The sequence below is a fragment of the Artemia franciscana genome, chromosome 14 (genome assembly GCF_032884065.1).
Source record: "Artemia franciscana chromosome 14, ASM3288406v1, whole genome shotgun sequence".
NCBI lineage: Eukaryota > Metazoa > Arthropoda > Branchiopoda > Anostraca > Artemiidae > Artemia > Artemia franciscana.
In genome coordinates this window covers 11,365,351-11,379,679 of record NC_088876.1, presented here as the reverse complement: position 1 = coordinate 11,379,679, position 14,329 = coordinate 11,365,351, and the positions used below count along the sequence as shown (strand labels likewise).

The window sequence follows — 14,329 nt, the reverse complement described above, 5'->3', positions numbered from 1 at the left end:
AACCATAGATTCAAGGAGAGGGTCAGAAGTGTGTGCCTCTTGTTTACCAGCACTACTTGGTTGATCAAATATAACTGAATTAAGAATAGAAGAATTCATAAGGAAAGAGAAATCACCCATATTTATCTCAGACATATAAAACCTTCACAAATGACACACTATCCATAGTACACTTGAAGGTAATGGAATCATAAACAAAGAAAAAGAAATATCAGTGGGATGGCAAATATTAACCAAAGAAAGGGGTCAAATAATGTGGCACCAATCAGGAAAAGATGAGCTGCGAGTGTTAAGGCATGACAAACAATGACAGAAATCAGGCTACATAAAGGCAATAGGATCTCAAACAAATATAAAGAGACATTAGTAGGATGGCTCATAATATTTGAAGAATAGGCTAAATTTACAATATGGGACCAGTAAAATTTATGTGAGCTGTAAGTGTGCTGACATGACAAAAGTGTGATAGAAAATAGCATACATGAAGGTGATAGGAACACAAACAAATACAAATAAATATCAATGGTAAGACACACAATATTCAAAGTATAAGACCAAAATAGATTTGAGCAATCAAAATTATGTGATCTGCATGTGAACACACAGAACAAAGATATGGTAGAATTAAGGCAAAATAAATTTGTCAAAGTACTGGCCAAAAGTATAATGTGGAGCCAGTCAAGATTATAAGAGCTGCAATTATGCTGACATGACAAAAATATGATAGAAATTGGCCTACATGAAGGTGAGAAAGTCAAAAACAAAAATAAAAAAAAATCAGTAGGATGGCATATATTAATCATAATATTGGCCCAAAATATAATATGGGAACAGTCAAAACTTGATGAGCTGCAAGTGTGCAGACACAACAAGAACGTTCTAGAAGCCATGCAACATGATGGTGATAGGATCACAAACAAACATAATGAAAAATCAGTGGAAAGGCACATATTAATTAAAGGAGTGGCACAAAATATAATGTGTAACCAGTTAAAATTATGTGAGCTATAAGTATGCTGACATGACAAGAGTAAAACAGAAAGCAAACTACATGAAGGTGGTAGAATCACAAACAAACATAGAGCAATATTAGTGGGAAGGGACATATCATCCAAGGTATTGCCCCAAAGCATAATATAGCACAAGTCAGAATTATGTGAAAACAGTGAAGAGTGAAAAAGGAAAAATGTAAGAACATAAAATAAATTCATACAAAAACAATTCAACATATTATAACAAAGTGAACTAAAATCCATCACTTTAATTCTCTGCATTTGCAGCACACAAATCAATTTCATCCTGATCACTGAACTTAACTACTCTTCCAGACTGAGTTTTATACAGGATATCACCTTTACTGGACCAAACATTACGTAAACCAAGCTTTGACTTGGCATATGAAAGAAGCTGTAAGCGTGGTTTTGTAAGCATCTCAGAAAATAGTGTCCCAGATCCTTTCAAATCCTTCTTTTGTCTGAGAAGCAGTTGGCGAATTCGTAAATTACAAAATTCTACAACTATGGGTCTGGGTTTGGCAGATGGTTTGCCAATTCTTTTGGCTGATACAACATCAGACTGGGTAATTGGTATGCCAGGAAATTTCACAGCACATAGTGACATGAACTGACTTTCAGTGTTTTCAATGGGGGCATCTTCTTTCACCCCAAAGACAATAATTTGGTTGCTCAAAGCCTGCTGTTCAAAACGATCATTTAATTTTGCCAGGTTAGACTGGATAGGCTTGAAAGAGCTCTCAAGGTCTTTCATTGATGACCCTAGAGTAGTCAAAGAAGATTCAATTGAAGATATGCGTTTATTATAGCTTTCAAGGGTCTTATCAACTAGACTACTAAGATCTAGACTGAGGCCAGCATACACATCCTGCTTGATTGCATCCAGCTTATCTGAAGAAATAGTGGCATCATGTTGAATGAATGCCTGTTCCTCTTTCATTTTGGTCACAGCCTCATCTACCTGGGTAGAGATCTTGGCCAATATGAGGTCATCAAGTAACCCTTTCACTGAAGATTTAAGGCTGTCAGGATGCAGTGAATCTGCTAACATTTTGTGTTTAATTTTTATATTATTCATGTGGCTAGTCAGGATGAGTATTTGCTCTGAGACAGATTCTGATCCAGAGAATTGGAGTGAGCTGTCTGACCTAAGTTCACGGGGTGGCTTTATTTGACCTTTCATTACTTACTTAATGTGAACAACAAGACAGGTACAGAGTAAGCAGTAGTATATGGCAGGCTGGGTATAAGGCAGGATATGGTTCACAATCTAGCAGCAAATTTCAAATAACAAAGCAGGAGCAAATTAAAATTAGCATAGGTCTCACCTGATGAGTCCCCTCTTACACCCCAGGGGTAGGGGCTGCTAAGTATGCCTGCCTTTACCCACTGGTAGGCAGGCAGAACCAGTACTTCGGGCTGCTTAAAGCGTTGTTGGTAATGCCACAAGACTTCAGATTACTCCAGTTAATATTAACACGTCTTTTCAATTTTTAAATTTGGCGATTTTACCTCCTCAATTTTCGTTTATTCGATTTCATAAACAATATGTACAATAAAATGCTATCTTCCTTAAGAGGTTACTTCTATTGATCCAAAGATTGCTTTTTCTCAGCAACAACACCCATGAAAACAAAGATATAAAATACTAGACGTTAGTTAAACGAAAACAATTATAACAGATCAAAACAACAGCATGTATTCTTTAATGGAATCTTTGTAATCCTTAACGAAAGTTCTCAACTGAATATTGCTCAGACACTCAATTATCAGCTATATTCTCTCTTCTTGGTTTTGATTTATATCTTCAGTTCCAAGCACTTTTCTGATTTTCCGCTCTTCTCAGTTCTCTTGCTCCCTTTCTTGCCAAAAGAACCAAATTATAGTTTTCCTAATCAACTACTAAAAATCAGCTGCTAATCATTATGCAAATACGGCTTAAAACTAAAGTTACATTTTCAGCGAATGAAAGGTCATTAATGCCTTCTTGCAAACACACTTCAAACTCATAAAATAGAATAATAATAATATAAAAAAAAGAAAGAGAAAGACCTCAACTCGAATTATTTCCACACACATATTGTGACAGTCTAATGACCCCTACCCTCAAGAGCCTACCCTACCCTCCTTACCTTTGGAATTTCACCTCTTTTCAAACATGTCGTTTGATCTTCCTTCCTTTTTTAATACAGATAATTGAATCGTTACTTACTTGTTGAGGTTTTCTCCACGAACTTCACACTTTTGTTGAGGAGGAACGGTTTGCCATGTTCTAGCCAATTTAACCATAGCATAAGCATCCATTAGTCCATATCCAAAAGCGTGGCTTACTGTTAAAAGAGAAAGGAATAAAACAAAAAAGACATACACGTTGCGCGGAGATATTTTGGGGGAGGAGTAGATACATGAAGGGGGAACTTTCAGGAAAAGACTTGCACATAGGCAAACTTAGGTCGACTATTTCAACAAAACATGGTTGTAAATGATGAATTGGAAGGGGGGGATCTTTCGAGTGCATATTTATTTATAACTCATAGTAGAAACAGCAGAACAATAAAAGGAGATGGAAACACAACATGTATTTAAGGAAAAACGTATACGTAAAGATTATAATTATTTGGCAGGGAAAGAAATAACAAGATGTGATCAATACGAAAAACAAACAAACGACAATAAGATGAAGAACGACGAAGAAAATAAGAACGACGAAGAAAACAAACAAACGACAATATATATATATATATATATATATATATATATATATATATATATATATATATATATATATATATATATATATATATATATATATATATATATATATATATATATATTAATAGCACCCTTCAAAATCACTTAGGCTTTACGTACAAGAATTATTGGCCAAGACGATTTGAACAAATCATTCCTCAACGGAACAAGAATTGTGAAAAGTAAAAAGTGAAAAATACTGTAAAAGGAAAAGTCTATTCTGAGATATTCTTTCCTGTAGGGACAACTCTTTCCATTGCGGCTAAGTATTACCATACAATTTAAAGATCGATGAAAACTTCAAATCTTCTGAAAACTTCAACTTTTGTATACTTGATCTTCCTGATCAAGAGAACAAGTTACACCAAGTGAAAGAGACAGATACTTCCGCAGATCAAAAAAATATCTTAAGGAACCACCATAAGTATTTAAGAAAAGAAGATAAATTATGATAACCGAAGAGAATTGAGTAAAAAAGTAAAAAAAGGAACTTGAAATATGCTCAAAGTGAAGTTATGACAAAAGGACATAACCAAATGAAGTGGAAAACATACACTGATTAGAAAGGGTAAAACTCAAGAATAAGAGATTATACATGAAATTGCATCAAAATGAAATAAAAAAGCCATCGAAATGATGATAGTACGAAGACCTTTCATAAAGTTACCGCTGCCGATTCAGAGACGGTGGGGGAAGAAGGCAGAACAACTTAAAATTAACACTGGAACACCTAAAATGAAATTTCAATTATTATACTTTTACAGTTACAATGTGAAGGAAATTTGGATTGAATGAAATGTTTGAAAACTGATTGTTTTTTGCCTTAAGGCGTACAAATACTTTCATTTCCACAACTAATTGCTCATCTACTCGTGTCTTAAAGAGAACATGAGACGGAACATACTTCTATTCGCTTGCAATTTTACTTAATGTTTTATAGTGGGAAGTATATGGCATTTTAGGTTTCCCTAACATCACCTCAAGGGAGCACGCAGGTCTCAACACCTTAGCTATTATGTTTTCCCCCAAGACAAATCAACATTAAAATATGTTGTTATTCGTTCAGTACACGCGTTTCGAGATATTGATTTAACTAATTTCAGAATGGACCCACTGATAAAAAAAAAAAAAAAAAACATGAAGCATATTAAATCACTCGAATAAAAAACAGCAGCGGTTTCCGAAATCAAAAAAAAAAGGAAAAGGAGGAAAACATCAGGAGGAAACAATGGAACTATCAAAGAAACACGACAAAATCATAATACTTTCCACAAACAATACTTTTCATCTTTTCTTTTTAACTTTCAGCAGAACATTTTTCTGCTGAAAGATATTTCAGCAGAAATATTTCAGCATTCAGCAGAACACCCCTAATCTTTTTACCTCCCTCACTCATTTCTCTCCCTGTCCTCACCAATAAAACGAAATAAAAATAAATCTTACCATTCCGACCGACTCCATTAATCTGCCAGTCATCAGCCTTCAAATTTGCTTGTCGTGCAGTCCGCACAACTACATGTTGCATATCACGCCAAGTAAGATTTGGATTAGCTTCTAAAGCCAAAGCACAGATGGCTGCCGCCAAAGGCGCTGAAGCCGAGGTCCCTGTATGGCTTGTGGTACAAGTGTGATGTAAATCTGTCGTGACAATTTGGCGTTCTCCTGTAAGAATCATCACACTTTTACAGAAAGACTGTCAAAATAAGAAATTAGCTCAACGATTATGGTTAACCCAACTTTCTCGGTAGGTAGCCTGAGCGTTTGGTTAATTCATGTCAATAGCATCATTGCTTACTTGCAACACGACCAGGTGTTTTTTGCCTCACCTGGGATCTGGAATTTAGATGCAACATGGGAATTTGTTTAACCATAAGCTTCCAAGACTCACAGCAGCTGAGCTTACAGATTCTCACCACTGACCCCCACCCCAAGCGAAATGATAGACGAAATCAGTATTCAAGCTCCTGTCCCGAAGGACATAGGATTGCAAGTTCACCGCGCAAACCACTCAACTAAGGCGCCTTTAATAATAGTGCTATCAGGCTAAATATACACATTATGATTCACGCATTTTTAGAGGCGTCTTGGGTTTTCTTTTGTAACTATTTAACACAGCTTAGACACCAATATACAGTTATGAAACTCGATTTATTTTTGGGACACAGTGCGCGGTAGCGATGCTAGCGACTGTAGACAGGAAACTGATATTGATATCTAATTGGTAACAGAAAACTGGTATTGGTATCTAAGCTGCAAAACAAAATTGTGTTCCCGCTTATGGTGTTGTAGTACGATCTACGCGTACGAATTCTGTACCAAAAGCTTCTCATGGGCGAGATAGGAGTTTTCATAACTGTATTGGTATCTAAGCTGTGCTATTTAAATAGTTTTTACATAGTTTTTCTTTTTTTATATTATTGTCAAACTTTTTTATTCAGTCGCCTAGCATAGTTAGTTTAAATCGAAGTAGCCTGTGGTTTCGTTTAGAACTGCTTGATAAATAGTTCCAAGGTCAAACGGACAATTATGGCACTCATTTTTGTTTTGTTGTTAGATTTACAAGTTATGTAGCATTCCATTTTGTAGTATTTCTCATTTTATTGCCAATGTTCTTTTATGACTGACTCATACCTACCCTAACCCTACACGTGATCTGGGTAATGAGTCTTTCAAGAGCACTTTTCATCGACCTATATTTCTTTTTCAATTGTTTCTTAACTGGTAGACTATAAACCCTGAAATTGCATATCAACTGTAAGAGTTGCTTCGTCTTTAAAAAGAATATGGGATAGCTTTTCACAAAAATTTAACAATGTAATTTATCAAAGATTTGCCTGAAAATAAAGGAAATTCCTGTCAAAACCACGACTTCGGAAGAAATCATAAATCTAAAAGTCTCCTACAGTAGGTTGAAAGTCCACTCAAATGTGTGGCAAATTAGCAGACATCCCACTTATAACTTTAGCTTGATTAGACAGGCAATTGAGCAAGGTAGGGATATGCTAAGTTGAACTCCGTCAAGCGAATCTAAGATGAGTTTCCCCTTGGCAAAATACAATAGCTGTTTTCAGAGTTAATTTCAGAATTCTGTGTATTCCCAAGACATATGGTCGATAATCTAACAGTTATCTATTGCTCATTTCACAACACATAAGTCAGAACTTCTAAGCGATTTTTGCAACTTTCTTATTTTTATTTTTTTATGATAAATTTACCTCTAAGATAGCAATTTTGCTCCGTTGTTACTTGGTCAAAGTTAGGACAAACACCACAGTTTCCATTCCTTGCAGAGAAAAATTTGAAAGATTTTAAAACTTTCATAATACATGGCCAAAATGGCACATTAAAAGAATAATTACTTATAAATTATATAATTTTCCTTTTTTTCTTTAGCATTTTCTAATCGTTTTCTATTCTAATCGCAATAGGACCATACAAATTAGTGGGTCCATCAAGTTTTCGCATTTAATACTCCTACGGAAAACCCTCCATTGTTTTTTTTTTTTTTTTTTTTTTTTTTTTTTTTTTTTTTTTTTTTTTTTTTTTTTTTTTTTTTTTTTTGTATTCCTGTCAAGCCTTGTTGCTCTCTGCAGACTCTGCAGAACACGGAATTGTGCCAACACGTATTAAACACTTTGACTAAAAAGCCTCTGAAAATATTTAAAGAGATGACAATAGATTTGGACTCTGAACGGCTTATTTCTCTGAATGTTATGTTCCATTAAACTATTTACGCCTTAATTCACAATCGCAGCAAAACTCGTCGATAAAATAATCTATTTGAAAATTCTGCGCCAAAAAAGAAACTTCCAAGGATTCAAATTGATGATTCTAACAGTTTCCTTTCAACCACATTTGGACTGTTCTCTTTCAAAAAGTTTTCTACTAGTTATTTGATCCTATTTAAAGAGAAATAGTCTTAATGTTCAAAAAATAAACTTTCCCCTTGGTATTTTGAATATTTAGGTAAACTGCCCAACTACAATTTTACCAAGGAAAGTGGCAAATGCTAGCGGGAAACCAGTATAAAGGATTCAAACGACTAAAAAATAAATCAAAACCACAGAAAAAAAAAGAGTTCGAAAAATTACTTGAATAATAAAAATTCATTTTAATAATAAAAAATTAAACACAATAGGGGGCTAAACTTAGACATAAGCTACAAGTGAAATAATCGTGAAATTTAATAATAAAAGAAATAATAAAAACATTTTTTTTTAACAGGTCACTGGAGTAGAGTCATTTTTTATAGGGCGATCTGTATGCAGTCAGCGACGCAAAACCAAACACAATTATCTAAATTGTTTACGAGCCTTAAGCTAGAAATACTAAAACATGGTGTACACTATATACCAAATTGAGTCAAGCACATCGTAGTAATATCGGTGCAAGTTCGACTCAAATCTGGCCACAGCATCGGTCAAGATATTTCAGCCTGGACTTTATAAACTCTCTTTTCTTTCCTAAAATAGCAACAGTAAACTACTTGGCTTTGTTCTGGCTTGTTATTATCCTACCATACTCCCCAATACAAAATAGTCTTAAAAATGGTATTTATAAAATAGACTGAAGGTGCAATTTTTTAGGACAAATTCGCTTTGAAAACACGTTGATTTGAATAATTCAATAAGTCACCACTTAAAAAAAAACAGTTTTTTGGTGCAACACTGTATTTGGCAACACTGATCTCGAAAGTAACTTTAATAGGCTCGGACCATATTAATGCTGATTCCTCTTATGTTTATTCCTTTGTATAGATGCATGAGAAATAAAAAGTTGCAAGACGTCTTATTTTCGATTCACAATTTAAAATTTCGAAACTCATTTTTCGTATATAGCATGTTTTAATTTCAAACACTGATAACGAGATTATCTTTGAAAATGTTGTTTAAGATGGTGATGCTGATTTCCAAGAAGCTTTCTCAAATTATTTTCGTGAGCCAATTGACTTTCCATCTTCAAGAATATTGGCTTTTTATTCCAGCAAAAAAATAAAACACAACAACATGTCAGCATCTTGAAACTGTTTCTATTTGCAATAAAGATATGAAATGTCATTAAAAGATACGAAATCCTTTGACCTAGTATCACTAACCAAACAATAATCTGACAGCATGTCCTCGTACAATAAGCCAAGCCTCAAATGTTCATTACAAGAACGAAAATAGTTCTTGAAATTTCTCGAAAGAAAAATGTTTTCGATCATTGCAACAAGAAATCCGTAAAAATCCAAGAAATGTAAACATGTGCAACACGCCTTCGTTTTGGTCAAAGAACGTTGAATTGTGGCAAATCTTACTGTCTTTCATCCTAAACTGGACTGGATGATTATTAGTGCAAGTCAAGGCTCTCCCAAGTTTTGCATATTCCATTGGATTTAGGTTCGCAATGGGTGCTTTTCATTGGATAGGAATTTAACTTAAGTCGCTGAGTATCCTGGCTTATCAGCCTAGTCCATATTTGAAGATCTCTACCTACTGAAATTTTTATGGGGTTCAGTTCAACTACTACTAATGCAACAGGGAGAGTATTACATCCCCAAAATGAATGAAAAATGTAAGACTACCTATTATACATAGAAATACTATATTATTTTCGCTATAATGTAATCTACTAGTATACAGCTGATTGTCACAAAACTTGTGAAATATGTACGTGTCTCTTGCAAGTGTAAGTAAAACTTAAGATGCAAAATTGAAGTTTAATACGAACAAAATTACTGGTTTGCAATTTATGCAAAATGTTTTTTTAATATTTCGAACAGCCGGCTCGTGTTATTTCCTTAATCTACGATAGACCACTTTTATTTTAATAACATACTACCTTTAGTAGTGATCACAAATCACCAGCTCTTCTATTACACTAACAAATCACTGTCGGTATATATATATGTATATATATTTATATATATATATATATATATATATATATATATATATATATATATATATATATATATATATATATATATATATATATATATATATATATATATATAGCAGTAGATAAAATCTTAACTTTATTTGGAAATTATAATGTTTTCACGTTCGATTCTTTTCGTTTATATAAAATTTTTAATTTATATTTTTATAAATTTTTATAATATTTTTTGTTTATAATTGGCATGACATCATTGATGCCAGAAAAGCTTCTTTCCGCCTTTTCGCCAGTAATTGTGTTGCGAGAGCAACACTTTGGTTTTGTTGGGTTTTTTTTTTTTTCTAGCACCCCGATTTCAACTTATTCCTAGAAAGTGGTAAGGGTCTAACCTCTGCGGTTTTACGGAAAGTGTGGACGTTAAGCCAGATTGATGAATATGGCTTTGCATTTTGGAAAGCTTTGTAGAACTCTTGCCTGGGGCCAAAAATCTATCGTTTCTACCTATTTCTGTTCGTGATTTCCGCTGAGTTTATCATTCGGTTTTTTGCACTTGGGATTGCGGTATAAAAATGGTATCAGATGTGCCTCTTAAAATTTAAAAGTTCTCTCATTGCTAAAGAAATTAGAGTCTATCCTTCGCTCCTTTCTAAGTGATGACGTTAGAAACTTGGCCTACGGCGCAAAAAAGTTAACTTTTGAAACAAGACAGAAAGATTTTTTTTTTCGACGGCAGTCGATAGCTCTTGATGAGCTGATCAAAGTATATGTCATTCATTTTTTTTTTGGTAGAAAGATTCCTTTAAGAGATATACCAGTTTGAAAGTTTAAAGGGGTTGACAGCTTCAGTAGTAGGTACACACTAAAACCAAAAATACGCCGATATCGATAGTGAGACATATAGGGAAAATCATATAGTAAATGGATATATACTGAACAGTATGAATACAATTCGAAATCAATTGGTGTACCATTATGCATCTTAAAGGTAAAAAAAAAACAATTTATTATATTCTTATAATTTATACAACATGTACTTCTTCGTAACATAAATATTAAAAGGCATCTTCAACCAACTCCGATATTTTGCCTAAAGCAACTTACACAAGCATAGAATCGAGATTGCTCGATTGTTCCTCAAGTCATGCGATAGGACTTGTGAATCTTAGTTAAATATAGACTTCCGCAGGGGTATTTTCCGGTCGGTAAAGGGGTTAATTAACTTGCCTTAAATGTTTGAAAGTCATGTTTTCTTACTTTCTCAAGAGTTTCAAGGGCTTACTCTAGTTTAAATGAAATACACGTATCAAGGGTTTTCGCTCATAGGCATAACGATCGATGTGTTCAATTCCTAGGCAACTTGCTTGATGAGAATATTTCCTTCAAGCATATTATTGACCTTATTAAAATAAAAGTCTCCACAAGCCTCGAGATACTTAGAAAACTGAAACATATTTTTCCTGGATCCATTTTTAGAATCCTATTCTATAGCCTAGTTCAGCCTTATGTTTCGTACTGTTCTATGATTTGGATGTCAACTTTTCCCTCGTCACTGCGGCTGCATTCAGAACTATATGATAAAGCAAGGACTCTTATACAGCATGGCCAGCTTCCTGCTGCTCTATGTAGTAACATATCTTTTATTTCTGAGCAATCGATTTGTTATTTCCACATTTCCTATTTTTGTAAACACCGGTAAAATTCTAGTTGATTGACTTCTTGCTATCTCAGAAAGGGGTTAGGTTAGGAAAATGAAACTTTCAGGGATGGGTCTACAGGCTAAAGTATATCCCGGGAAGGTATTTTAAAGTACCCATCTCCACTCCTTCTCCCTCTAGAGAGCCCTGAAATTCGCCTACATGACAGGTCTATACCTATTGAAATTGTGACTAAACAACATTTTACCTTATTTTTCATTTACCAGTTGCTTTTTCTCTGCCTTTTGTTCTGAAAATGCTATTCCTGTTATTTGAGTAGAATTCTGAGCCATGTCAATGTTTTTTTTTTTTTTTTTTTAATTTAGGAAATGTATTTGCATATTTTTAAAACCTTATAAATTGGGATTGAGCAAAGTTGTGAAGCTGAAAACAATTTTGTTGTACTTCATTCAAGTAGAAGATCTATTTCGCAAATTTCACTTTTATAACACACATATTTTTAAGGTCATCAAAGGTCAGGGTCCTCTAGAGGGAGAAGGAGTGGAGGTGGGTATTTCAAAATACCTTCCCGGGACCTACTTTAGCCTGTAGACCCATCCCTGAAAGTTTTGTTTTCCTAACCTAACCCCTTTTTGAGATAGCAAGAAGTCAATTAACTAGAATTTTACCGTAAATACCTTATACTCCATCAATACGGTCTGACTTTGACCCTCTGATAGCTTGTAACATGGTTTGGAACACCACGGCGCAGTCTATACGGGGCTGCCACTCGTTTGAGATTTTCGAAAAGTATGTTGCAGTTTTTCTTGCCAATAATTAAGATTTCCCGGGTTTTCAGAGGAATTGGTATCTCAGGATCGGGTCTGTTGTTTATTTGTGCAGGTGGAATCATGTACTACTCCCCTGCCTGTTTTGGAATTATTTTTGGGGGAAGGGGGTTATTTGGGTTTGTGATGTGAGTGAGTTATTTAAAAAAAAATATGTATGTATTTTTTGTTTTGTTTTTCCCCTGTTTTTCCTCGCCATAGAGCCTTATGGGGGAGACTAAGTTGGAGTGTTTGTCGTTTTTGTTTTATGTAAAATACTGTAGATTTTGTTAAATAGTCATATATTTCTTGTTTTGGCTTTCAATAAATTTAATTCAATTCAAAAAAAGAAAAGATTTTTTTGGTGATATGGATTCTCAATTTGTGTTGTTGGACAAATAAGGCAAAAGGAAACTCTCACATTCCAAATTTTTGCTCATAATCAGACTTAAAGGATTTTTCTTTCTTTTAATTAGATCTTCAAGCTAAACCAAACTTGGAAAATCAGGTCACCATATAGGTTTGACAATCATCAGAAAAATTGGTATACAATATTTGCCCTCACATAAAAGTTATGAAATATCTCAAGCATGAATTCAGATCATCAAAGGATTTTGATTCTATTATCCATAATAGTTTGACATCTCAAGGGGAAACGATTCTAAGTCATAGATGATGAATAGCATCCTAACAAGTATTTGCCAAAGGCAGTGATATTTCATTATAACAACCTTTCAATCCCAGGAACAAAAAATGCAACAGAAGAACAATCTTTCAACATCCTCTTTGTAATAGGACCAAAAACGTAATTTTCAGTGCAGATACAAACCAGGTTAAAAACGTTATTGACCTGATCTTGTTTACTTTTCTGTTACTACTTCCAGTTGATACCAAGGCCTTTTAGGTTCAAAATATCTCATTTGACATTAATAAAAATGAGACACTATAAAAAAATGATCTGATTTGGAAAACAGCCCACTTCCCCTCCCCCAGCCTCTTTCCCTTCTAAACCATTTTCAGTGATTTTTTCACAAGTCTAGTGATTTGGGGGCGATCTGAATAACCATTTTTTGCTAAGCCAAAGACCTTGCTTAAGGGTTATGCTCCCCGTATAATTTTTTATTATGTTAATTTTCTGGTCTCCTAAGGTTTTCATGTATCAACGAGAAAAGAAAAGTCTGATACCATTCTATAGCTGACATTCAACTCTATCCAACTACCGAACTGCATTTTTGAAACTGGGTGTGAATTATTTTTCATGTTGAAAAAACTTTGACAATTGGTTCTAAATCGTTGAAAAAAAATACCATTTCTAAGGCGCCCATCAGAGGTTGCAGGCGGGGGTGCCCTGCCTTATATTTTGAGATTTCTATAATACAACAGGTGAAGTGCTGATCAGACCAGGTTAAATTCCCCACCTAAAATTAAGCCTATAGGCGCCCATGACCATTTCCCATAAAAAAAAAATAATAATAATAATAATAATAAAAAAAGCAAGTTTAGAATCTTCCTCAAGAAAAAATCTCAGTAATATCTATAATTCTGGCTTGGTGAATGGATAAATCTCAGACTAATAAATCCAGTGATATAAATATCTTGTCCTGTTGGTGCAAATTACAGCTTCAAGATTGTCGTAAAAACCCTTGTTTCACAGGAGACGTATACCTGGAGAAAAAATCAATTTACCTTGAGATCCGCTACTATAGGTAGAGGCAAGAGTAGAGCTGCAAGCTTCACTGTACCAAGGAACAAAACCATTCTCTGTTGCAGAAGAAATACTTAAAGTCCAAATAGAGTTTGTGTACCTAAAAAAAAGAGAAGTCAAAAACATTCTTCACAGCCCTCCCTTTCCACTCAATTATCGCTGTAGAAAGGACTTTCGCTATCAATTTGTAAGGCTAAATGTGGTGTTTAGGCTAGAATCTACCTTTCTTTGTTGAAGAAGAGAGGTGAAAAAATAAACTTCTCTTTCTTCCATTATTTTCCATCAACTGTTGAATTTTCTAATATTTTGCAATTACTGACAGCGGTGACTATACGGGAAAGTGGGGGCGAGGCTAAAGCAAACTAATGCACAAATGGTGCTCACTTCATATAGGGTTAATAAAAGAAAAGAAGAAGCACCACAGAACTGGAGAAAGAAAAGGAAAAAAGGAAAAGGAACAAAAGGGTTAATAAAAGAAAAGAATAAGAGCCACAGAACTGGAGAAAGAAAAATGAACAA

General features: G+C 34.2%; 1 protein-coding gene across 5 annotated transcripts in view; it reads right to left on the bottom strand.

Annotated features, from left to right (window-relative positions):
* The window catches only part of LOC136035309 (furin-like protease 1), a 133,105-nt gene that overhangs the window by 44,937 nt on the left and 73,839 nt on the right, over positions 1 to 14,329 (bottom strand). For all 5 annotated transcript variants that reach the window (XM_065717007.1, XM_065717009.1, XM_065717010.1 and 2 more), the window contains exons 9-11: positions 13,792 to 13,910; positions 5,208 to 5,426; positions 3,226 to 3,343 (exon numbers count right to left, since the gene is read on the bottom strand). In XM_065717007.1, the coding sequence (XP_065573079.1) occupies positions 3,226 to 3,343; positions 5,208 to 5,426; positions 13,792 to 13,910 (456 nt within the window). The remainder of the gene's footprint in view (positions 1 to 3,225; positions 3,344 to 5,207; positions 5,427 to 13,791; positions 13,911 to 14,329) is intronic.